General features: G+C 36.5%; 1 protein-coding gene across 1 annotated transcript in view; it reads right to left on the bottom strand.

Annotated features, from left to right (window-relative positions):
- The window catches only part of LOC148855446 (T-complex protein 1 subunit alpha), a 33,394-nt gene that overhangs the window by 1,236 nt on the left and 4,494 nt on the right, over positions 1–27,664 (bottom strand). Inside the window, exons 3-15 of the mRNA XM_088940880.1 lie at positions 19,362–19,451; positions 19,077–19,163; positions 18,800–18,859; positions 18,575–18,625; positions 17,106–17,201; positions 12,924–12,989; positions 12,413–12,630; positions 8,701–8,797; positions 6,732–6,818; positions 6,121–6,255; positions 3,149–3,253; positions 223–351; positions 19–122 (exon numbers count right to left, since the gene is read on the bottom strand). Of these exons, the coding sequence (XP_088797006.1) occupies positions 19–122; positions 223–351; positions 3,149–3,253; positions 6,121–6,255; positions 6,732–6,818; positions 8,701–8,797; positions 12,413–12,630; positions 12,924–12,989; positions 17,106–17,201; positions 18,575–18,625; positions 18,800–18,859; positions 19,077–19,163; positions 19,362–19,451 (1,325 nt within the window). The remainder of the gene's footprint in view (positions 1–18; positions 123–222; positions 352–3,148; positions 3,254–6,120; positions 6,256–6,731; positions 6,819–8,700; positions 8,798–12,412; positions 12,631–12,923; positions 12,990–17,105; positions 17,202–18,574; positions 18,626–18,799; positions 18,860–19,076; positions 19,164–19,361; positions 19,452–27,664) is intronic.

Raw genomic sequence — 27,664 nt, 5'->3', positions numbered from 1 at the left:
AGAAAGGGAAAAAAATACCTTGACAGGTGCTGTTTATCAGCTTTGGTTTGTGCAGTGTGATGATATGCCCGAAGCTTTGCAACCAATTCTGTGGCATCCTTTGCAGCATTTACAGCAAGAACCTGCACCAAATACAGGCATCATCAACTTAGATTATTCTAAAACGGATATGAAATAAATAACAAACAAAATAAAATTAAATGATATTGGTTCAAAGAGAACCTTTGGTATAATCAAAAGGGATTCAGCAAATTCTGCAATTGCCAACTGTTCTCGGGATCCCAAGGTTGTTGCAAGATTCTCCAAGTAGACAGATAAAGCAGCTTCAACCGCACCACCACCAGCTACCACCTACATCACCCCAGGTCATGGAAATGAGAAATAGGACGCAGAATGATGTTTCATAGTAATTATGAACAAATTTCTTTTGGACTATATCCTACTCTCATTTTACACGGCATCAAGGAATGTAATGTTTTTTTTTTTTTTGATGAATAAGGAATGTAATGTTACTCACCTTCGAAAATGATCAGGGCCAGGCTAAGAATAGAAGCATAATTTTATCCAAGGTCTACATGGGTTTCTGACATGCTGGGCCAACAGGCAGGATTTTATGAGCCCATACAAACCCAGCATCAAGGACCTACAAGTTTATGCCAGCAGTCCAAGCCCAAGAAATAATTTATAAGCCAAAACCTACGATTTTGGGTTTTCCAACTTTACATAAATTACTGGAGCTGGTTTTGGCAGTCCTATTCTTTTATTTATTTAATTCTACCATCTCAATTTGTTATTTTTTTTAAAAGTTCTATGCTGTTTTAAATAGAGCCCTAGACAAATCCTTACCACACTCATCAAACCCTGTGTCCCTACTTATGACATTTTGGACTAATATGAAAGTTCTTAGTCATTTCTGTACCAATCCCCTAAAACCTATACTAAGCCCAACCAAATACCTGAATTTTTCATCCTACTTTCTGAGTGGTTACTTTTCCATCCAGATTCAACCTTGAGTCATCTAAATAGGATTTCTTTACATCAATTTACAGTCACACTGACAGGCTTAAACTCTCACCTTTAGCCTGGATAATAGCCCCTATTACCCAGAACCTGTGGATTGGCTACACGTTCAACTAATCAATTATCCATATAACAATCCTATAAGCCACCTTTTGTCGGAGTTTCTCAATGTCATATTAGCCATCCAAAACTTCAATCTTTTACCTTAAAATATTTGACTGCTAACCTTGGACATATAGCAAGGATCTTTAGGTGGTGGATATTTGTCACATGATTATGGTATAGAGAATAAGATGGACCCTCAATCAAATTGCCATGCAGAAGAATCCCAGGTTACTCAGGCATGTCAAAAAACTGATCAGCAGACGTGATATTATCTGTTTATGTTTTGGTAGCTGATAAATATGGAAGTACTTCTGAACTGTTTAGTGTATATAAGGTTTAGCTAAATATAGTAACAAGGATAGAACTTATAAACCTTATGTGCAAAGAAAGTCCATCAACTGGTTGTGCATCCAAAAGACAAGGAAATAGCACTATTTGAGAACCGGACTGCACATATATACTGAAAGTCACATGAATACTATATATAATATATTTTCCAAATGTTATTATACTTTGAGTCTAGGGATAGATGGTTAGTTCCTTAATTTGTAGGGGTTTTTATAGTTCAGTCCACCTCAGAAAACTGACCCCCAGGTCAGATGAATCCTGCCTGTGGATTGATGTGGACTGCAGTCCACTTATCCCTAGATTGTAAAGCAAATGACCAGGGTTCAAGCCTCTCAACTCACATTTTCTTTAAAATGTGGGTGTATTAAAGCAAATATATACATTAAAGAGGCATAGAGTAGTGGGTTATTGGTAACAAGATGACATACACAAAATACCATTGGTATTTTGAATCCTTCATTCATTAAGTGGCTGGGCAGTCTTATAAAACCGGGACTGTTTCACCGGTTAAACTGAACGGTCAGACGATTTTGACCACTTTTTCTTGAGTTGTGACCTTGTGGGTTTTAGGGTATGACCAAACCAACAAGGGGTCCAGATCATGATTCAACCAGTGCAACCAATTGGTCCAGTCCGGTTTTCTAAACACTGGGAAAAAGACCTGATACAAAAGAATAATACCACACATCCTTCAACTCTTTCTTAACAAGACATTTGCAGGACTTGGAAGTCTTTGGAACCGATATTTAATGGAGACGGTATACATTCTATGAATACGTTCTGACTTGCTTTTTAATATCCTCCTATTTCCTTCAATCAATAATCCCCAAATTACTACGAAAGAGAGGTAATTGTCAATAGAGTTGGAATCATTTTTTAAGGAAATAGAAACATCACATACGTCTCAAAAACATTGTTGAACTGGTGACCTGTCCAATCAATTGATCCAGACAGTTGAAGTGGTGACCTGTCAACCATTGACCCAGATGGCTGAACTGGTGACCTGTCCACTCGGAAGGAAACCAGTTCAACCTCTGCATCAGTTTTTAGAACATTAAAACTGATCACAGTTCTTCCACATCAGCTACTAGAAAGAGTGCAACTACTGCAACATGTACATTATTTAATGACCAACCCCCCCCACCCCGACCCAACTTACCTGCAGAAAAACAGGGCCTAAGAAGTGGCCAAATGGGTTCTAGTGAAGTTTCATTCCTAACAGGTAGAATTGATGGTTCAAACATGGAATCGTCCCTACAACAAGTTCATGTTTAATAAGGTTAACATCTTCCAGTCTAGCTGAATAGAATGTGAACAAGTCACTGGTTTAACCATCTGGTTCAATGGATCGATCCATGATGTCACTCAAGATAATAAAAACATCTCAGAAAAATAAAATAATAAAAAGACCTGGTAACACAGTCAACAAGTCGAGCGGCTGAATGGTTCAACCATCTAGGTTAACAGGTATGTTGAACCAAACCGGAATTGCACCTTGGTCACTGGCCAACCGGCAGGTCAATAACAGGTTGAAAAACTGATGGATGTGCCCAACAGGGAAAAGATGTTCCACACAGGAAGTTGAATACATGATTTGAAAGTAACTTGTAGGGAAAACTGAATTTCAAATCTTAAAATATTATCTCAATAGAAACAGTAAGGAGTCTAGGCTTACCACATTGGATTCAAGAGTTCTCTTGACAATGCACAACGCATCATGCAAAGCTCGCTCCATCTCATCCAGCATGTAGTCATTTGCACCTCTGAGGATGACAGAGACCTATGGAGAAAAGGAGATAGCCAAAGAAAGTTAAATGAAGAGAAGTCACACCATATTAAATATCTATATTAAGTAAAAACCATGTCAACATTTGAACATCTAATATTAATAACTGTAAAATCCTCAACATATTATTTATAATTCATATATTATATGCATTTCTAGTACTTATCTTATATATTTAAATTTTATTTATAATATTTATTATAAATATTAAAAAGCTGAAAAATCAAACTGATCAGTTTCGGTTAACAGTTTTCAAAAACCGGTGGTACTGGCTCAGTTTGGAAAATAGGCCCACGATCAAGGTTTAAAGTATCAGAAATGTAAGGTGTATCGGAAAGATAATTTTAAGAGATGTATTGGGATATGCTTTGGATACATACAGGTACGGACGAAAAATCAAGATACACATAAATATGCTAAAAAACTCAAATAAATCCTAAAAATATATTAATAACGATAGTTACAAGTTTTATATGAATGTAAATAAGTTACTTAAAAGTAAAAAAAAAAAACTGTAATTTAATGGTCTATATAAAATTCAAGATATCGGGACACACTTAGTAACTATTCACAAATGATGGAATAACTAAAACATGAAAATATTACATTATCTTTTATGTGAAGTTTGTGATTCAATAAATATTACATTACCTTTTCCAAAAAAAAATAACTATAACATGAAAAAACAAAAAAAAACTAAAATGTATATTGATATATATATTAGTTTTAAAACAATCAATATATATTATCTTTATATTTATTAATACATAAATTTTAAAAATTAATTCTAACATTTATTGATAAGCATACACTAAGAAAAAGAGAAAATTTATTTAAAAAAAAAAATGCATAAACCTATAACAAGCAAATGTGTGTGGCTTAGTGGTGAACCTCTAGTTGTTAAAGCCTAATGTCCAAAGTTCGAATCTTGCTATTGCTAAGTTTGTAGTTTTATACTAACAAAGCGAATTTAATGAGAAAGAGGGTTATTAATTAACGAAATCAATGATGAGAAGAGAATTCCAATTAGGCACTAAAATTGAAATTCAAATTTAAAATTATGCATTAATTACAGGAGTAGTTAACTAATTAATGAGAAAGAAATTGCACTTAACTATAGGAGTAAATATAAAATTAATGAGGTAATTCGGCCATAAATATAATTTAATGAAATTAATGAGAGAAGGGGACTTGTATCAGGCTGTATCGAACTGTTTCGGAACCGTATCGCCCGATACAGACACGAAACAGTCCGACACAGGGCCCGATACAGACCAATACATACAAAAAGGAACGCTACAGATTATTTCTATGTGTTCCGTGTATCGGACTTATACCAGAACAATACGTATCGGCCAATACGGTCCGACACATTGTGAAACTTTGAACCTTGGCAACGATTCAATTGACCTAACTGTGAGCACTCCTACAAGGTATAAGCTTAGGTATTATCCTTGCTCAGCCATTGAAGATAAAGCACAATGATTAATTAGTCAAAGGCAGCTTCTTACATCTTAATATAATTATGAGATGGTACATGAAACAGTCTGTATGCACCGTCCTAAAGGCTAAAAGTTCACAAGAATCCATGCTAATATGCTAACATCCAAGATGGGTGCATAATTCCTCAGCTCCTGTGAACCTAGAGTACACCACAGGTCATACAGAATATTTCAATTAAACGCCTGAGTTTATCTAATACTAATTGTGGTCTTGGGTTTGGCAAGGCAATATCTAAAAGCAAGGAGATTGGAACACATGTGTAGGCAGGCAAACCTGTTCCAAAGGAATTTCCAGGCTGGAATTTCTGTTATTAGGGATACAAACTCAGAAAAAGGATTGCAAGGCCTTTTTTTCCCCTTCTTTTTTCAGGTGGTGGATAAAAAGGGGAAGGACAATGTGGAGAGGACTAAGGGCTGCAGTGTGTTGGACACTTTGGGAAGAAAGAAACTCCAGGATATTCTCAGAAGCCCAGAGAGGAGGAGCAGATCTGAGGGCTTCAAATTAGGGCGGTACAGTGGCTGAAATCTTTGGAGCTTTTCACAGATTACACTGTGGATGACTTATTGAGGAAGTGGGGTAAAATTGCAAGTTGCACACAAACTAAGTCAGTAATGTGTGTGGCTTGGACCCCTCCACCTAGTGGTTTTGTGAAACTAAACTTTGATGGGTGTAGCAGGGGAAATCCGGGACAATCAGGGATTGGGGGTGTTTTTAGGGATGAAAATGGGATCATTTTTGCCATGTTCTCAGGCCTAATTGGAGTGGGTAACTCCCTTAGAACTGATATCTTTGCAGTTATGGAAGGAACCCAAAAAGCTAAGGAGTTGGACATCAGGAAACTCTTAATTGAAGGGGATTCAGAGGTGGTGATAGGGTGGCTGCTTAAAGATCACAATGGTTTATGGAAGTACAATAATGAGAGGAGGAAATTCAAGTGGCTGGTGCGGGAGATGGAAGTTAAGATACGTTGGGTTAAAAGATCGGCTAATTCCCTATCTGATGGTTTAGCTAAACAAGGGGCTGAAAGGGACTCACTTTTTTGGGCCAAGCTGTAACTGTAGTGTGTTTTCTTTCTTTCTTTCTTTTCTTTTTTTCCTTTTCTTGAGGTTCTTTGTTGCTCTTGGAAGATAAGCGTGTTTGTCTTCCTTTTGTAAATCTTCTATTGATGAATTAATGAAAGTGTTATTGATCAAAAAAAAAAAAAAAGTGAAACAAAAGCAGTATAGTTTCAGCCAGTTTACATTCCACCGGATCAATTACATCCTGGTAAATAGATATAGTAGACAAGCCAACTTTAAAGACTGAGGTCCATGGTTCAGGAGGTTAGATAAAACTTAGAAGCTATAACAAATACGCACCGCACTTGAACTTTTGGTCCCTTTTATCATAATCACATCATCATCAGAAATCTGCTCCTCAACAACTTCCTCAGCATAACCAAGAAGTGATGAATCAAATGTTTCCTCTCCCTCCATATCAGCAAAGGTTGAAACCTGTGATAAATCATGTCATTTAAGTCACTTCCGGAAAAAAAAAAAAAAGCGATAGCTGGTGAAATATGTCAGTTCCCAAAAAAAGTGTAATGTATTCACAATAGCCTAGCCCAGATTACTAGAATATAGTTGGCATTTCGCATCCACTCAACTAATTGGGAAGTTGAATAAATCTCTGATGAAATTCATTCCTTATAGGGCTGGCTGAAAGTCCAGTATCTTTATTATTCATAGAGACAGTAAAGATAACATCAAAATTTACAAACAGTTTTTGACAATTCAGAATAAAATTAAGAATATTCTAAGGATAACAACCATTCTCTTCCTTAAATTTACCAAAAGGAAACATTAGTATACCTAAAAGACCTCATTTTAACTATTGCTTTTTTTACAGGTAGTCAAGAATCAGAACATTAAATCTCAGAAGCACATTAGGAAGTCAGAAAAGTTATAAATAAAATGTCTGTGAAACTTACAACTGTTGCACCAGTAGCCTTGGCAACATGACGCAGATCCTCTTTGCGAACGCGCCTCACGGCAATTGCCCCAGCCTCTACAAAATACTAAAATAAGAATTGAAAAAGTATATTAGAACTACATCTATAACACAAGGATAAATATGCTATGCATTTGATGGATCATGCATGTGTTTAGAAAAGAAATTGTTCAAATATAAAGCAGCTTACTGAAACCCAAATATGGAAATAGCATTGCTAACTGGAAAAATAAAATACACAATGTATTGCATGATGCACCTATTATGTGTCAGAGCAAATAATAGAATTACTATAGGCAAAGTTAAAAAGACGATGCAATACAACTATAACAAGACTGGTAAATCATGATTTTGTTATAAATAGCAATCATGGGAATTAGTATATATAGTAAGTTTAAATGATACCAAAAATAATAATTTCAAAATAAAAGCAAATTTCTGGGCCCTATTCCTTAGACACCTAGAAGTAGAAAATAAATAAATAAAACTTAAAAATACTAATATCAGCATCACTAAAAATAGGGCTGTTCATAAGAAGACCCAACCTGACCAAACCGACCAACCCGGACCGACCCAACCCGAGTCGGCCGGGTTTTCTTCAGCACCGGTCGGTTTTGGGTTGTAAAAAATCATAAACCGATGGTTCGGGTCTTTTACACCAAATAGGCAACCAATTACAATTAGAATTAGGTGTCCTTTTTTACTTAGATTAGAAGGTTTCTTGAAATATACAAATTTCAGTCTTCTTTCTCTAATACAGCTTGACTTTCTATTTTCTTGATAACTTGATTGGGGGGTGCTCCTGCTTCACAAAGTTATTGGCCTGTTTTCTCTTAATTTATGTGCTTTCCTTGCTGGATGATGTTGCTAGCTACTTCTCTGACACCCAATCTACCAATTTATTACCATGGTTGAACTTAGAGCCAAAATCGACCCAACCCGACTCAAACCGACCAGGTCGGTTTTTCTTAACACAGGGTCGGTTTCGGTTTCAATTTCAGGTAACCCGACCAGGTCGGGTCGGTTGGAAAAATCTCAGTAAACCGACTCAACCCGACCCGTGAACAGCCCTAACTAAAAAATATAAACTTGATGTAAGAATTGAAAAACAGATTTATTTCTCCATGGATTTTTTTCCTTGCTTCTGTATCTGCATCAATAGATCACCACCATACCAACTATTTACCCAACAAAGTGCTAGTTCACACCCACAAAATGGAAGAACAAATTCAAAGAATCCTTTTACAGACTCCGGAATCCAACCAGAAAGGTATACGCACAAATCATTACAGTTTAATAGGAGAATGTTGTCAGAGAATTCTACCAGCTTCAAATGCAGAATCTTTACTCGTGCCAGAAAAAGTCCATGTAGATGCATTTATGTATTACGGTCCTGAACACTATATATTGCACCCAGATCCTTAATTTTTGCTACAGAATTCCAAGTAAAATCTGCCAAATCTGCACCCATTTTTCTGTAACAAGTATGAGGGAATGACAGGCGTTGATGCATTTTGACATGCAAGCAATATATATTATTTATAATATAATTGAAAATACTGATATTAGAAAATGGAGATTTCTACACTGCACAAACGGTTAAGTCTCGTATAGGGGATTACATTACATGATAACAACTTCGGCATTTTTTCTTTATTTTTTAGTTGTCATGTTGTAAAGTGATTATTGAATTCCTTTGTTGCTATTATCCCATTATTAGTTAAAAATAATACACTCCGCATATTAAATAAAGCTCGCTTGCTCTCTCGAGAATATTCCAATTCCAATCTCCACCTAACAGGCACATCTTAAGCAGTGATATCACAAGAATTTGGGCTAACATGGATCCAACTTCCAGATATCCATCCACGCCCACACCATACAGATGTAACATGACACACCAGAGCTAATAGTAGATAGTAAAATAATTAAAATGTAGAAAATCTTGCCTTGAGTGCCATATCATCAATCCCTTTACTTGTTAGCACAACATTGGCACCTGCCTTCAGAAGCTTTTCAATACGCTCTTTTGTCATATCAGCCTCTCTGCAAAGATAGCAAGTATAATTAGAACTGCACTGAACCAACATAGAAAAACTGAGTATAAAAATGCATCATTGCCTTGTTTTAATTAATATCATACTACATGGTTTTGCTTCATATTAAGCACTGGCATCCACATTAAAGGTCAATTACACAATGTTGACCCTAGCCATCATGGATCTTAGGAGAGGTTGACAGGATACAAACCTAACCTTTGGCTTTTGTTAAACAAAATGTCCACCCTCACACTCAAACCCACATTCTCACACTTGTCATCTTGAGATTTGACCATTTCACCAGAAAATTGGCCCTAATTGGCATTATCATTATGATTGACTTTGTGTTAGAAATTGGAAAAATCTAATCAGTGGTTTAGAAAAAGCAAAAGTACATGCTTAAATCACATGGAAAAATATCCAGTTTGACAAAATAATAACTTGGATCTAATATACTTGACTTCAGTGTAAGTTTGTAAGGCATTAAAATTTGACTTCAGTGTAAGTTTGCAAGGCATTAAAATTTGACTTCGGTGTAAATTTTAGTCAAAATTTAAGCTCTATAGAATTATGCAAACCATGAAAACATTGTGAAAATGAAATTCATGATAGCTTGGCATATTTCTTTCCCAAGCAAGGGGTATCAAGGGGCCATTTGTTCTGGACAGTATTGTAATACTACCAGGGGTCCAGGTTAATGAGCCTGATTTGTAAACCTGTTTTTCTCTATATAGGCAATGAATCTTTTGTTACTGATCAAAAAAATGTCTGAAATTCATGATAAACCTTTAGAAGAAAAAGAATCATAGAATAAACATCAATACACGCTGACTCATTGAGCAATAAAAATAATGTTGTAAAATAGAAAATAAAATATAAAAACAATGTACACCATTCATGCATAGTTGAAGCCAAAACTTTCCAACTAGAGGAGATTAGAAAAAACTTGCAGCAGCTGTTAAAGATCAGGGAAGCAGAGAATTGGATGAAGATTCTGTAGCGTGGTTTACAAGGGTCCCTGGATGAGGCAATCTACATGGACAGTAGGGGTGGCAACAAGCTCGAGCCCAATTCAGTGGCTCGATTATTAAACGTGCTGAGCTTCAGCGGCTCATGAGGCTCGCGAGCCGGCTCGAATATATATATATATATATATATATATATATATATATATATATAAATAAAAAATAAAAATATTATAATTATTAATTATATAGTTCTTAATTTTTTAAATATAAAATAAAAAAATTATATATAATTTTTATTTTAATAAAATATTTCTTCTAAATATATTTATAAAATATAAAACGAGCCGAGCAAAGCCGAGCTCGAGCTCAAGGTTTTGGCTCGAACCGAGCTCGAGCCTTGTAGAATAGTCTCGAGCCGAGCTCAAGCCTGGTACTATTCGGCTCAGCTCAGCTCGAATCCACCCCTAATGGACAGGGTGGATAGATTAAGACAATCAAAGATTGGAAAAGGGTGGAAGAACAAATAAAGAACTATGCTTGCAAAACGAGGCATAGTTGAAGACAATCTAAGATTACATGGATGTGTTGCTTACACCAATGGATGTGAATGTAGCAGCAAGGCTAATCCAGATATAAGAGATCCCTGGTCATGGAGAGAAGAAACTCAGTGAAGACCACTGAAGTCAGAATTTTTGGGCATCCTCTCAATCTCTATCCTTGGAACTGTTTTTGAGCTAGCAAGCCATGTGGTGGATTTGTGGAGGGTGGGTGGATCCAAGCAAAAAAAAAAAAACAATACAAACTAAAACAAAACCAGGTCCTTCCGAACCAAACCAGTATGCAGGCTTTTACCCTAATGAAGATTGATATTTAATATTTGTGAGACACTTCTAAGGAAAAAGGCCTCAATGTGTTTATCTACTCATATGCCTTCTTTGTAATGCCAGTGGAAAAAGTACTTCACCACCATCCAAACCTTATCCCAAGTCCCAACTATATGCGGTCAACTTCATGAATCTTGTTCCAATAGACCATTTTGCTTATCCGTATGGGATATTTGGAAATGGCTTTTTGCTCCCTTTGTATGCAGATGGAACCCTCCTTCGGATGTGTCTAACTATTTTTTACCACAATTTCTTCAATCAACCAACTGGAAGGAAGATGTTATGGAGATGCACTAGGGATGCAAATATTGTGGGCCATTTGAAAGGAAAGGAACTGAAAATTATTTAGAGACAAGACCCAAGAGAGGAGGGTTATTAATAGAGCCACATTACTACGAAAATCGTCCAATGAGTTAAAACAATGGGTTAAACTCTTTCTCCACTGACGACATTATTAAAGGATAGCTGCTGGTTGTCAACTCCTCCATAATGAGGGTTGTTGTTCACCATCAATGGGAACTTCCTCCAACTCACTTAATCAAGTTTAATCTTGACAGCTGCAACAGAGGTAATCCAGGCCCATCCAGAACTAGTGGTGTTAACTGCAATGGAGACATTCTAACACTTTTTTCTAGACCAGCAGGCAATAAACTCAGAGACCGCCAGACTGGTATTTTAAAAGCGCAAGGCATAAAAAAGTGCAAGGAAAGGTGTGCGCCTTTTTGAAGCAAGGGGCAAAAATTTAAAAAAAAAAAACAGAAAAATGCAAAAAAATTAAAATATTTAAAATGGTATTATATAAAAATACATATATTTTAAACTAAATGTTTTAAAAAGTCTCATCATTATTATCACCATCATCCATGCTTTATCCCCACTATATGGGATCAGCTACATCAATCCTGTTTTGCCGATACGTCCTAATTCAAAGACATATTCATTGCTAAATTATTAGTGATTAAATCATTTCTTACTACTACCCATGTCCTTTTTTGTCAACTCCAAGGTCTTATAGCCCCTTCCACTCGTAACAAATCACTTCTTCTAACTGGAGCTGTTGGTCATCTTCTACATGCATGACCAAAATCATCTTAGTCCACTCCCTCCTAATTTATCACCTATTGGAGCTACTCCTAGGTTCCTACTGATGGCTTCATTCCTGATCCTATCCTTTCTAGTTTTCCACTTATCCATCTTAGCATTTGCATTTCTGCCACATTCATTTTCTGGACATTGTTTCTTGACTGCCCAAAACTCTGATCAAATTTAAATATAACATAACATAAAATGCATATTCAAAGTAAAAATGTAAAATAAAATTAAATATAACATATGAAACATATTCATGCACTCAAGAATTCAAGCATGTGAAAATTTAATCACTTCATTTCATTTACAATCACATTACCCAAGTTCTATGAGCCGCTTTATACCAAGCCCCTTGAGGCAATGCCAAACAAATCCATGCTAGAGTCCTAAATCCATAATTCATTTACAAAAGTTTGATTTTTTAATTTTAATTATAATTCCTTATCTTTTAAAAATGTTTTGTATTAAGAAGGATGAATGTATAATACTAGCAAAAATGGGGTCTTCGGAGATTCCTTATCTTTTTTTTATGCACATGTTGCATGTCCAACCACCAAATGTGTGTAGTGTCAGGGAGAAAAGGTTTAAAAACATTGCTGAAATTGTTGACTTATTTATGAAGATTCGAAAAAACTAATTAGGAGAAAACCACAGCACATTATTTCAAGATAAATAGATTACCTTTGACGAATCTTCTCAAGCTCCCTAGGATCTGTAACTACAACTTGAATACCCAATTGCATTTTTGTCTTCTGAAGATTAAAATCGAGACAAGCAATCCTTGCAGGAGCAACTCTAATGGGCATTCCTTGGGCAGCACGGCCAGTATTTAGTGCATAACCATTCAGCAAATAACTGTCTTTTGCACTTTTCCCATGAGCTTTCAAAATATTGATACTCTGAAACATGAAGGAGAATTGTATTACTACATATCATATAGCAAGAAACTCTGTCTCTTTCAAAGCCATGACCATACAAAAGAAATCAAACTTAATGAAAAATGGTTGCTTGAAGATAAGTAAAACCTGACAACTACATTCAATGGTCAATCTTCAGAATAGAAAATCAAATAATCAAATCATTAAATAATCACTAACACCCCCATCAATCTCTCCAAATTTGGTTGCCAGGCCAATATGAACATGCACAAGCAGACTACTTGGATAATAAATTAAAACATTATATAACTGACCTTGATAGGGTATTTAATTTCCCCTCTTGCATTGGTAGCTTTTATTGCTTGAACTGCATCTACAGCCTAGGAAATTAAACCAAAGAGATAAAATACAGTCTTCACAAAACAAAATATGTGAATCATAAACAGTAAATGTGAAATGGGATCAAAACTATGTCTGATGAGCTTACACGATATTCTAGAACATACTTCCAAATGAATAATAAATAGGAAAATGCATAACTTTATTGAAAAATCAATCTATATCTATAAACAAAATTGAAAAATCAGTCATGCTAACTGAGAAATGAACACACCAAGTGCATGGTCAAATGAGAATCAGCAATTTTATTGAACAATTCTTGGCTATATCGCCCATATATCAACATGCAAGATTAACATGGAAACTGATGGAGTTATTAAAACAGCCACTTTCTGAATCAATGTCTTCCAGGCATGTTTCTTTAGCCAAGTCCAGATGACGAGATGGTTAAAAGATAAGTCTCAGTCTAGTAGAATTGCTTCTTTGACATGCTGATAAGAAATTTGGAAGTAGGTCCCTCTCTTTTGTTTCATCTTCTCATCTGAGAGCAAAACCCCCCAAATCTTACACAAGGGTAAAACATCCTTTAATACAGGATTCAACGAAAGAATGGGAGTTAACACCTTAAATATAAGACTTAATGAGAGGAGTTGGATGAGGAAAAATGTAGTAATACAAAATACATTTTGTACCCTTGCAATAGGGACCAAATTCAAAAATAGGGGTATTCTAGTCAAGAATAGGATTCAGTGAATTAATATCTTAAATATAGATTTAATGAAAGGTATTTTAGTCAAATAAAATGGTTGTTCACATTACATTTCTATTCTTACAATTATAGATGGACCAAATTCAAAAAGTGGGGTATTTTAGTCAAATAAAATTTCCACTCTCATTTACACTTTTAATAGTAGTATAGATACTACTCCTTAATGGACTCCACTTTGTTGAATTTGTTTTGGCAATAAAATAAAATATTTTGTTTTATCAGAAACGATAACTTTCATTAGAGATAAATTAAACTGAAATACAGAATTCAACCCTTATTAGAAAAGGTTGATCCAATAAACATCAAACATTACAGCACTGCCCAATAAAGACTCTCCCTTACAGTCCCTTGTTTTGCTAGGGCGTCAGCAAAACCATTTGCTGATCTCCTTACCCACTTGAACCAAACACCCACCTCCCTTGTTGTGCTAAGAATTTCCCTTATCAACTGTCTATATTGCCAAATTCCCAGCTGCCCTGATTGCATCCATCCAATTACCAACTTGGAGCCTCCCTCTATCTCAATCTGCTGTAGCCCCAATTGTTTGGCCAGTTTTACACCTTGATGTAGTGCCAAGATTTCCACTCTTAAGGAATCTCCAACACCTATTGGACCTGAAAACAAAGCCATTATCTTGCCTTCACTATCTCTGAAAACACCTCCTATACCAGATGGGCCTGGATTACCTATAGAGCTTCCATCAAAGTTCAGTTTCACCCTTTGTTGTGCCGGCAGGGACCAAACTTCCTGTATCGTAGCTTTGGAAGTAGTAGTAGATGCCACAATACCCCAACTTCTATAAATGTCTTCAACTGATAAATCCTTAAAAAGATCACAGGATTTCAACCAATGGATAACCTTAGTAGGCAATAAAATAAAATTTAGTAAAAGGAAAATAAATAATACAAGGAAGGTGACCAGACACCCGGGAGAAAAAAGAAAACAAACCTACTTCCAACTGCAACACCAACCCAAAAACTCAATCAAACATAAAGAACCAACCGCAGACACAAATCTCACCAAAACAAGAAAAAAACCAGAAACGTTCAATCAAACCTAAACAGAAACAAAAACAAAACAAAAAAAAAATATATATATATATATATATATATATTAGCTTCAACCCAACAAACTCAAGCCAAAAAAAATTACCAACTCATCCTAAAAGCATAGAAACCAAACCCCAAACAGATCTTCTAACAATTTAAATAGGAACCTCTCTACCTCTTCTTAAAACTTTCTTTGTTTTCTTTACCTACTTGATCGAACCAATACCAAATAAACCACCTTTTAACCTAGCAAAAAACTTCCGAAACCTGAACATTTCGATTTTTTCCGACTTCTGAATTGTTTCACTGCTAGAGTAATCTTCTTGAAATCAATCAGATCCTTATAATGCTCATTGATCCCTTGTAACTCCAAAACCACATTCTCCTCAAAATTCTCATCTGCAACCAACTTTTCACCCTCATTGGCAATATCCCCTACAAGTTCAGCAACCCACTCTATTAAATATGCAAGGTGATAAAACCTTGTGTGCCTGGAATGAGGAAACATTGTTTCTGCAGGAAATGACTTTGGTGGTTTCATAGATGCCAATCCTTGACCCTAGAACTGTGAGATGGAGTCAAATTGATTTTATATGAACAGAGCTGAATTCCAGAATATTTAACTTGTATGCTTCCTCTGAGAGAATCATCAACATGTATGGACAGACATGGTAATCTGGAAATTCTATCCGACTTCAGCTAAGCAAGTATCCTACTCTCATTTGCATTAAAATTTCTTGAACGGTTACTAATAGAAAAAAAGCAACAACAAGAAGATTCTAGGATATGTACAAATTATGGTTGGCAAGCTTAGGGAATTAATAAGCAAAGAGTCAACCATTTTCCAATCTCCACAAAATTTCCCAACAGTTCCACGAAAATTCTCATTTTAGAAGGTTCTAGGGTATCTACAAATTAGACAAAAAATCAAAATACACCTAACAAATAATCCATGTATTGATATTTAAGGAAATATCATAAAAGGAGAGTAAAGACAGAGAGTTTGTAGACTGAGCATACCAAAAGTTAGTGACAGTGAGAGATATCTCTTCCAAAATTACTTTTGCGTGTTTCCCATATTAAAGTATCCTGTGGTTATGATGGGTACTTTTCTTCTTTAGCATTGCTGTATTCATCATTTTGTTAACTTTTTTACTAATATTGCCGTATCCATCATTTTGTTACTTTTTTTACTATCTTAGCATTCCAGTAGTAGTCATGTCTATATTAATATGTAAATAACCAAACAAAAATATTAACATTTTATGTAGTTTTGCAGCAATTCATTCTTTGTAATGCTTCCATGAAGTCGAAAATTTTTAAATATTTCTCAAAACTGAAATTGTAAACTTTGTCATCAATGAGGTCAAAATAAAACTATCAAGAAAAAAGAGGTCAGCCCTCCTGTCCAGCAGCAAGTTTAACCACACAAAGAGCATCTTAAAGTGGATTTAAGACTCTAGGGTCTTCCCAAGTTGATGCAATGCTAACCCAGCTCCCATATGGGAGCCACGTCTTCATAATGATGCCAAATGAGCATAGGAGCAGCTTTGGTTCTCTTTTGATATGCTTTATTGATCCCCGTCATTTCAACTCCTCGTTCAAAGTGGCAAGATACACCTAGAGCAGTTCAGATATCCTACCCACACCTCACTACAGCTGTACATTGAGAACATCTCCCGTATTTGCATGTTACCATTCATGGGGAGATGTTCCCAATGTACAGTTGTAGTGTCATGTCGGTAGGTGTGGGAAGGATTCTTGTGGGTAAGAGATCTGAATTGCACCTAGAATGAGGTTGACCAGGGCCGGGCTGTAATCTGTAAAAGCTTGCTCTAATCATTATTCTGTTGTAGCTCCATTTGTGAAGAGAATGTACTCTTTGGACTATTGCTCACCTTGGTGAGGAGTTTGTGATTCATTTCAATGAAATAGATTCAGTTATTTATTCAAAAAAACAATATACCATATTTCATCACCAAAAAACATGACAAAATAATTGTCAACAACAGTAAGAAGAATGATAAAAACTATGAAAGGTATCTTTTTTTCTTTTTTATTTGTGTGTTCCACCTTATAGGCCTATTCAATGAAATTCTTATTTGTAAAATAAATGAATAAATTAAACCCTCTGGATTCATGAATATATTCACTGACATTTTTATTTCTTTCACTGCTGGGAGAAATTTAAACAGTGATACTTAAAATGGATTGGAATGGAAACATGACTCCATAAATGACATGCTAGAAATCACTTGTTTAAAATTTAAAAATGACAGTCATTTTACACTACAGATGAGACAAAGAACAAGAACAATCAAACCAACTAACTGGCTTACCAAATTAGCGAAGAAGTCACTATCAATATCAATTAATTTGGATGACATGCTTGTCTTGGCAGAGTTTATGAGGGAATCCTTTCCCAGCTTTTCAACCTGGATATGCATATTCTTACATGTTAATCAACCAAGAAAAAAGAAGCTCATATTTTTTGAGCTACAACTTCCAAGCTTCATTTGAATTTTGAAAAAGAATAGATCATATAAAAACATGCCTAACTCGTAAATAACAATCAAATAAAACAAGAGAAGGATGTTACTAATACCTATCAAAAAAAGAGGGTGTTTTTAACACTATAGCTATAAATCGTTAAATGGCACCCCAATGATTAGAAATATATTGGATTCTTCTGTATGCAAGTCCACATAATGAGTCAAAACACATCCAAAAGAAAATTTTCACCATTTTGATGAAACTTTTCTATGGGTGGGGGATCAACTCCCTCCATATTCACTATACAGAAAACTCCATAGGCTGTAGATCAGCCATGATATAGTAGTGAACATATAGACCTCACATACATGTTAAATTGTTGGTAAGCCATGTCCTCATATGTGCACCATATAGGGGAAGGATGGATCTATTTTTGCTTTCTTTTCTCCCTCAGTAGTATCATCTCACCTGATCTATATCTTCTTTTTCTTTAATGAACTATCTTTTTTTTGGAGAAAGGTAAAGTAGTTTTTTCTTTAATGAACTATCTTTAATCATTAAAATAAAAAACCATGCACCATGTTAGTTGTGTGCTATCTGTAGAGCACTACATCTAAAAGACAGACACATGCACAAACAAATAAAAGTTTCCAAGATATTGTTTGTGCCCTTTTATTTTTTGTAATAAAGAAAAAAAATTATTAGAAAGAAGAAAGACATACAGGATAAGTGACGAGATTTTTTTGTGAGAAGAAATCACAATGGAACAATAAAAGATTCCCAAAAGAACATATACATTAATTGGTAGGGTCTCTATTTTTTCTCTTTCTTCAAGCTACAAAAAAACAAACTTTTCAAGTGAACTCCTTGCCTCCTAAAAAGAACGAGCTGAGCTTCTTTCTGATTTCAACTTCCTTTTCAAACACAAATATCCACCTACTTGTTATTTTGAATGATTTCATAAAAGTAAACAATTTCTTCAGTCTCATCAGCATTTTCTAGTTCCAGTTCTATCTCTCTCCCTCTCTTTTTCTGACCCCCCAGTATAATCAACGGCTGGTACTTTTTTTGAAAAAGGTAAAGACTAACAGTTTAGAACTCCCTATGTTCAATGAACAATCACCAAAGACGCAATTCAATAACTGACCAGTAAACAGACCTTGATCCTTATGAAGAGTTGCAGACATCCAAAAGGTACACCATTTAAACTAAGTTACTTTTTACCTCCACTCCTTTGCAAACCCCTTCTAAATTTTTCATGTCTTTTCTGCTAGTAGCATGTTTTCCAAATATAAATTTATTAGGGAAGCCATACCTTCGTGGCCAGCTTCTCATCAACATATTTGCATGCTTCCCTCATAGCAAGCTGCCAAAAAACAAACAAACAAACAATTTAATATGCATATAAAGCAAGAACCACATGGGTACAAAATTTTCAAAAATCCACAATCTACAGATGCTGATAAAATTACAATCGCATGTCAATTGGCAAAGAAATTGATGTCTCATAATTAAACAAGAAAGAAAGAAAGATACTCACTCTGTATCCACTGATTATAGATGTTGGGTGGATCTTATTTCTCACCAGATCATTTGCTCTCTGCAGAAATTAAGGGAAAAAAATAAATTACTAGCTCATTTTTTTGAAATGTCTGCCAGAAACACAAGGACAAATGAAATTGATCACATGCACATTATACCCATTTTTTGATAAAACCAAAAGGTGCTACACAAGACAGGGGGTAGCACGTCCCCACAAACCAGAGAAATAAATGTGCATTGTACCCTTCGATTAGCCTGCAGTAGCTAAATGTTACCTTAAGAAGCTCTGCAGCTACAATGACAACTGAGGTTGTTCCATCTCCAACCTCTCGATCTTGGAGCTCAGCCAATTCCACAAGTACCTGAACTCCAACAACAAAGAGAGAAGTAATTATCAGGGTGTTTGGCACAATTCCTACACTTGTAATTTTATAATCAATAAATATTTGATTGCTACTGATCAAAAAAAGGGAAATATAAGTAGAAGATAACAGACACACAAACAGTCAAATTTGGATAGAGAAAGAATTAAAGGGAGAAGTGCAGCAACATCTGTCTACCTTGGCAGCTGGATGTTCAACTTCTAACATCTTGAGTATTGTAGCACCATCATTAGTGATTGTTACATCACCAATATCATCAACTAGCATCTGAAAGAGTTAATCAATTGTGAGAATTTCAAGAGCAGATAAAAAACCACTAAACCATAAACACACAAATAAGAACATAAGGTAAATGGAAAGAAACAAATGAAAGATGAAGTCATCAATGCCTTGATATTTTTACCCACAATCAATTGATAGGAAGCTTTAAAAAAAATAAAAAAAAACTTAGTGTCCATCAAAATAGTTTCTGAAAATTTATGATATAGCTACCCAATCAAGATGGATCAAACCAAGATGTAACAAAAACAAATTAATAACTTAAAATAATACTTTCAAATAGAAAAATAAGAAAAAAAATGTAACATGTGTCTGACAGTGACTAAATGGTATAGAAGAAGAATTGATAAAAAAAAATGAGATAGAAGCAGAGAAGTGGAGAGATCATTTCCTTAATTGTTGCTTTGATTGAGAGGGAAAATTTTGGGGAAATGATGAAGTTGAGCCCATGGATCTAAAAGTCTATTTCCAGAAATGCCAAATGCATATCCATTAAAGATGCATACTGAGGCCCAAGGCCAGTAAAATTGGGGCCAACAGCAGCAAGCCCAGCTTGAAGCACTCAACCTCTGGAGTAGCTCCAACAAGAAAACCGAGGTACTTAGCAACCCATAGATCTTATACCCAAGTCCAGACACAGAACTCTTCCAAGTCCTAGTAAATCAATGATCACGCAAACTACACCTTTTAAAACATGCACAAAGGTACCCTTCACAATAATGGGAGTAATAAAATCAGATAAGTAATACGGGTCTCCCATATGGGAGTGTAGAAATCAATCAAAGAAGATCAACACATCCAAAGACAAGTAAAAGAAAGAAAAAACCTTAAGGTCTAATCAGTGTTTTAAAAGAGCAAGGAGCAAGGCAAGGTGCGCGCCTTTTTGAAGCAAGGTGCAAAATACAAAAGAAAATGCTAAAAAATAAAAAAATATATGCAAAAAAAAATCAAAATATTACACATAATATTAATAAGAATTATAAACCTAAATTTTAAAATTAATGGTTTAAAAAACCTATTATCTAAAATTAAAATACATAAACATAACATGTAAAGCATATTCAAATGAAAATTTAAAAATAAAATCAAACATATAAAACATTTTCAAGCATGTAAAGCCCACAATTTCTTTTTTTCCTCAATTGCATTACTTCAACTAGCTAATGTGATGTAAAACATATTACACTCCTGATTTTACAAGTCGCCTTTGTGCCACACCCCTCAAGGCAAGCCCAAACAAGTCCATGTTATGGTCTTAAATTCTTAATTCTCACACAAAAAAATTAATAATTTTATAATTTTAATTGCCTTTTAAGAAGATATTTTAATTGCCTTTTTGTGTGAGAATTAAGAATTTAAGACCCTAGCATGGGCTTGTTTGGATTTGCCTCGAGGGGCGTGGTCAGGGATCCAAGGGCAATGCCCCTGACCTAGGTTAAAAAAAAACAAAAAAAAAAATGTACAATTTTCAAAAGGCGCACGCTTGGGCCAAGGCGCAAGGCGCACCAGGCATACGCCTTATAAAAGTGCTGCACCTAGGACCTAGGCGAGGTGCCTACCCTAAAATGCGCCTCACCTATGCACCTAGGCGCACCTCAGGCACACCTTTTAAATTACTGAGTCTAATAGTGAAGGGCATAACCCTAATACAAGTATTAAGAAAAAATTTTGCCAAACAAAAGAACAAAGTTAAGAAAATAAGGTGTACCAAAAATAAATCAACACTTTACATATGAGAAAAGACATAGCAGTATTGACCAAATAAAGATTGATCTTCATTTTCAAATTCCAGGCGTTCCAATAGCCACTCCATGATGGGTGTTCTGGTATCTGCAGCCAATCTTCTCTTATTTCCACTTTTAACTCCAAATATTCCCCCACTTCTCCATTTTCAAATAATCCCAACAGATTGTAAAAGGCATGGTACTCCAAAAAAATCGTTTGTTCTTACTACCAAGAAAAAAGGCATAGAAGACCACATGAACTCTACAACCCTACAATTATGGAACAAATGCCATGTCTTCTCCATGCCTATTACAAATATACCATGATACCACTTCCATTAAGGGAATCAGATTATGCCAAACTCTTTTAACTTGATAGAACTCCATCTTGCATAAACTTAATAACCACTTCAGAATCTACTTCAATTCCAAAATAGAACACCAAAGAGAGAAGCCAGATATACATTTAAAGTTCTCCTTGACAGTGCTGATCCTGTTCTCATTGGATTCATAAAAGATAGGGGAAAATGAACAGACCAAAAGGAGGGACATTTATCCATTCCTTCCTCATGGAAACTTTACCAAGACCACAAGGATCCCGTTAAAGAAAACCTCAGGCAGCTTCACTTTTGTTTTTCAATGAATAAGGTAACGATAGTGTTAATTTGAAAGGAAACAATCCTAAGTACTTGCATGTGTAACACACTTGGTTACTGTGAACAGAAAAAATCATCCACTAGCATGTCTACTCCATAAGACACTTCGAACATAAATGATTATATGCTTTCTCCAAACCTATTTCCCAAATGCTGATAAAAAAACAAGTTCTGCATATTAGCCCCTTCACCAGACTTCACTTATTCAGAATCAGATATAATGCAGCATTTGCATATATCTAAAATATGAGTCCATGAAAGAGGAATAAGGAAGCCAGCATTTAGGAGTCATGTGAATGACTCCTTAAATGCCACAATCGAACTTTTAGGACCAAAAATACCTAGGACAAAGTTAAGCATTTTTGGAAAATAATTGCAAATATTTCAATAAAACCTATGTTTAACCACTCTCTCCAAGATTCTCAAACAGTTTTTTACCACATTGCCCACAAAATCCCAACATTCCAGGAAGAAGCTGAAAGTGAAAATACTCTATTCCAAAAGACTTATCTTAAACAGCTCAAAAAGCCTCATTTTTGACAAATGAAGAAATAGCTTATTTAAAAAATGAAAATATGAGAAATTAAAGCAACAAATCCCCAGAAAGGAGTGCAAGAAACAGTCAGGTTCCAAGTCAAAAAGAAGAAATCAAGAATACATTACCAGCTAAAAAACCAAAAAATTAATCTATTTCTCTTAATCTTCTACTAGTAAAGCCACTTTCTTCCAAAAGTCCACCTCAACCAATTTCTGCAAACTTGACATCTGTCAGTCTACAGTCTGATCCTTGCACATGCTCCATTAGCACATCAATCTCTTAATTCATTGCCAAAAGTAGTCCAAGTATATATTACATCCAAGGGATTCCAAGTAAAGTTGATTATTCAAAATTATATTACTTAATTTTTTTTTTTGTTTCTAAACATTTTAAATACTCATTGATAAAAAAAAAAAAACATTTTAAGTACCATTTTAACCATACCTAAATACATACGTACTGAAGCTTTCAGAAATTGACTTGACCATCAAAGCAACCATTTTCACTCATTCATCAAAAGAAAAGGTGTGCATGTAGATCTAAAAATCATGGCTCTGAATCCTTGTGCATGCATGTGTTTATCTGTTATTAAGAACAAATATTGTCATTAATTCTCAAAAATCTATGTTGAAATTTCATCATTTACTGATGTAGTTTGTGGTCCCAAAGATATTGACCATCAATGCCAACCATTTGAACTGAAATGTGCTATTGTCTATAGACATGCATGTAGATCTAAAAACCATGGCTCTGAATCGTTGTGCATGTATGTGTGTATCTCTTTTATTAAGAAAAAATCTTATCATAAGCACTCTCTACAGAGCCTAACAGATATTCATATGAGACCGATATTGCTATGAACCCCCTCGAAGTGGTCGGAAGAGTTAGGGAGAAATATGGATTTGGTGAAGAGGGGGGATGGATTTGTGGCTGCAGGACGGTGGAGGAGAATACTGAAGTTCGAAGCCAAGGAGTTTCTGCTTGAAGAGCTGAAAAACAAAGGTGGGGCAAGCTTGAAGATTAGGGAAGGGAAGAAGGCCACAGTGCTGCTGCAAGGTATGGAGGTGATTAATTGGTTCAGGGAGTATGTGAATGAAGCATGCCTCAAAGGTAAACAAAGAAACTGGAAGGAATTGAGAACTCAAGAAGGGAAGAGGTATGTTGTAGAATGCAGAAGAAACTGTAAAGGGGGTTACTTAGCTCTCTCTGAATTCTTCGGGAAAGGAAGGAGGCAACTAGTCTGCTTTCTTGAAGGTAGACAGGGTCTTGAATGGAAGAAAATCAATGGAATACTGGAAGAGTTTCATCACTACATGGAAACCTTGTGATTGGATCTACTGAAGGAGAATGGTAAAACCATCAAACTCTCAACTGAAGATGAAGACCATGTCCAAGAGCTACTAGCCTTTGGACAGAACAGGCTGGTTGGCTATTCCAGGAGAGAAGAGTGGGAAGATAAATATGTGGTTCAAGTTAAAATCCGGTTAGCAACTGGAGGAGAGTTGCAGACCTGCTCGTATTACAGCTGAAGTTAAAAGGGAAGTTTATTCTAACACCTTTTGAGAACAGTAAAGCTGTGCTTGATCTGACTGAAGATAAGTTAGAGCTCTCAGCTATCAGTTTTCAATCTGATTATGGTGTGATTACAATATCTAAGTGGAACTTTTCATCCAACTCTAAAGAGTTCTTCACTGAGGATGGGGTGGTGATACAAGTTCTTGGTCTGCCCTTTCATTTGTGGAAACAGGAAGTGGCCGCATCCATTGCACTGTTATGTGGTGGTAAGCTGGCCAGAGCTTTTTGGGGGGACCTTTGATCAGCAGCTCTCCTATTGAACGGAGTGAAACCAGAAGATATACCCAGAAAAGTGGAGATAAACGTGGAAGGTTGCTTCAACTCAGTTTGGCTGGCCTCCTCCATAGAAGCTACACTATGGAGGGAGGCTCGCAAGGAAGGGGATGAGAAGGTAGAAGAAGAGGCCCTACGTGGAACAAGGAGAGTGGTAATCTCAAAGGCTGATCAGTCTTTTACCGATTTGGGTAAGCAAAAACTGGAGACTTTAAAAGAGAAGGGGCAGATGGGTGGTCAAATACGTGGAATGCAAGCTATCAGTAGGGAGTGCAGTATTTCTTATGCGTAGACGGTTAAAGGCGGTAAGAGGGAGATTTTAAATTCAAGTTATGAAGGAAGATTAAAGGTTTCAGACCAGGTCGAACCAAAAAAGGCTGAACTTGAGCCAGGTGTCCCAAGCACTGAGTGTGAAGTAGTAAAGCCTCACGTGCCAATGCAAGTTAGCACACGTGGGCCTAAAAAAAGTGTTGGGCCCGTTAAAAAAACCAAGAGTGGGCCGTGTCCTCTTAAGTCGGCCCAGATCAAACCTCACTTAAAGAGGGCACATGACTCACTTAAGTCACACGCGCTTGGGAAGGGGGAGCCTCCAATAGATAGTAAAAACCATCTATTTTCTTCTCCTTTTAGCCCCTCCTCTCTTATCTGCGCACCAGTTGCAGGTTCGGCCACTTCGTCGCTGCAGTGGCTTCCGACCAAGAAGGAAAACCATTTACCCTTGGATAGGCGGAATACCAGAAGCAGAAAACGGCGGGATCTAGACCTTGTTGTAGACAGTGCTTACTTAGGTGAAGAAGATAGTTCAGCAAAGGTCTCCAGCTCGTACAGTGGAGACCCTCGAAGAAGTTGCCGCTTAAGAAACAGGATCGCCGTAATCCCAGAAGTGTGAAGAGCAGTGAGGCCTTCGACTCTGATTCGGAAAGATTGACAGACGATGAAGATTTTGTTGTTTCCGGTTCAGATTTTGAAGAAATTGTTAGCTTGGAAAGTATCGATCTCCAAAAGCCAAGAGATATATTGGAAGAGGGTAGTCTAAACACCGAACTGTTATTCCTCGAGGAGGAGACGGATCCGCAAGATTCTGGTACTATCAAAACGCAAAGAAGAGTGAGCCTTAGCAACGGAGAACATATCTCTCCCAATCTGGGTATGCCATACAAAAGACAGGTGGAGTTGGGAACACCGAAAGAGGTAAGGCAGAGTGCATCCCGACCAATAGACGAGTCCATCCCATATGTGCAGCCTAGTCAGGACATCAAGCCAGAGAGACAGGAATCATCCTTGGAGCCTTACAAAAGGAATTATGCAGAGGGAAAGAGAAGTGAAGCTTTCTTGACTATAGAGGGTGAGGAAGTATTGGTTGTACCTAGCCCGCTTCCACAGTTGAGTCCGGAAAAGGGGAAGGGCCTAGCCCTGACTTCAAGAATTGATACCCAGCAGCCGGTCCACATGCAACCACCTATGCTAATTCCAGGTAAGCCTGTCCATTTGGGTTTAGATACTAATTTGGGTTCTCTGCCTGTAATAGATGTCCTGGAATCCTGACCAGACCAACTAATTGGTGGTAAGGAAGTGGCCATTGACAATGATGGAGTCCAATCAAAGAAGAGAGTTGGCTTGTTAGAAAGGAAACAAGAGGAGCTAGAATGGATTTGGGAGCAGATTTGTGCCCTGCTAGAGGAATATAAACAGAAGGAGGAAATGTCAGAGGTGGCTCCAAAAAACCCTGAATCAGAGGCAAGAACCAATAGATTGAGGCATGAATTAGGAAAGTCAGTGGGAAACAAGGGTAGGAAAAAGAAGAAACAGTCTGAAGTAGAGAGACTAATTATGGACATCAAAGGGGATATCGAGTTCAGTGGTAGAGGGGAAAGAAAGAGGGGTTCTAAATGAAGGAACACTTTACTGGAGGGCTAAATTGTTGAGAGTTAATGAAGATAATAAGCTGGAATGTAAGGGGTTTGGGTAGTGACAGAAAAAGGAGATCGATTAAGGAGTTACTTAGAAGAGAAAGACCTAATATTGTGATGTTGCAGGAGACAAAATTAGCTGAACTGAACAGAAGGTGGGTCAGGGAGATCTGGAAAATAAGAGGGGTAAGATGGTGCTCAGCTCCGTCGTGGGGGGCATCGGGAAAATAATAGTAACTTTGTGGAGGGAGGACTTCGGAGAACCAGTAGAAGAGCTAATAGGAAACTTCACTGTATCCCTAAAATTCAGAATGGTGGAAGATGGATTTACTTGGGTGCTAACAAATGTGTATAGTCCAAATAATCACAGAGAGAGGAATGAGCTTTGGGAGGAGCTTCATGGGATTCAAGGTTTGTGGGAAGGTCCTTGGTGTTTGGGGGTGATTTTAATGCAATAAGATTCACAAATGAGTCAAATAATCCTAGGCAGGCCATTACAACTAGTATGAGGAAGTTCAATGACTTCATAAATTCCTGTGAATTACGGGAGCTTCCTCTACTACAGGCTACCTACACTTGGTCCAACTTCCAAGAAAACCCAATCTGCTCAAAGCTTGGCAAGTTCCTATTTAATGAGGGTTGAGAGAGCCACTGGAGAGGTTTGGTGGCTAAGGCTCTACCTAGGATAACCTCTGATCATTACCCTATAGAAGTAGGACAAGAACCTCTTGGCAATGGACCTAGACCATTCAGGTTTGAAAATATGTGACTGACACACCCAGACTTCTTGCCTAAGGTTAAGGAATGGTAGAGTGAAGAATTAAGAGAAGTGAAACGGGAAGGGGATGGATTCCACAAAAAACTAAAAAGGTTGAGAGGCAAATTAAAAGAATGGAATAAAGTTCATTTTGGAAGAGTGGAGGAGGTAAAAGCTAGATTATTGGTTCAAGGAGTTAAATGCAAAAGAATCCCAAGGGATGATGGATGAGCAAGACAGAGAAATGAGGAGGAAACTGAAAAAGGAGCTAGAGGAGACTTTGTTGAGGGAGGAGATTTCTTGGAGACAAAAATCCAGACATAAGTGGATCAAGGAAGGGGATGAGAATACCAATTTTTTTTCATGATTTGGCTAATGGGAGAAGAAGGAAAATTTTGATACTAAAGCTTGAGGTTGAAAGTGTGGAGATAACCTCTCAAGAGGAGATTGCCAGTAGGATTGTGGATCACTTCAAATCCATCTATCAAAGACCATTAGAGAATCGGTTAATAGTAGGGGAGGAGAATTGGCCAACTTTGAACCAAACAGATAAGGGATGGCTGGAAAGAATGATTAAGGAAGAGGAAATTAAACAAGTTGTTTTCTCTATGGATAGGGCTAAAGCACCGGGCCCTGACGGATTTACAATGGCATTTTATCAGGATTGTTGGGACATAGTCAAAGAAGACTTAATTGGAGTATTTAGAGAATTTGAGAATAAAAATTTTGTGAGTCCTAGAATCAATGCCACCTTTATAGCCTTAATTC

This window comes from Nelumbo lutea, chromosome 4, assembly GCF_056320005.1.
Source record: "Nelumbo lutea isolate HS-2025 chromosome 4, American lotus-T2T, whole genome shotgun sequence".
Taxonomy (NCBI): Eukaryota; Viridiplantae; Streptophyta; class Magnoliopsida; order Proteales; family Nelumbonaceae; genus Nelumbo; species Nelumbo lutea.
The sequence above is the reverse complement of the archived record's forward strand: the minus strand, read 5'-3'. Positions and strand labels throughout refer to the sequence as shown.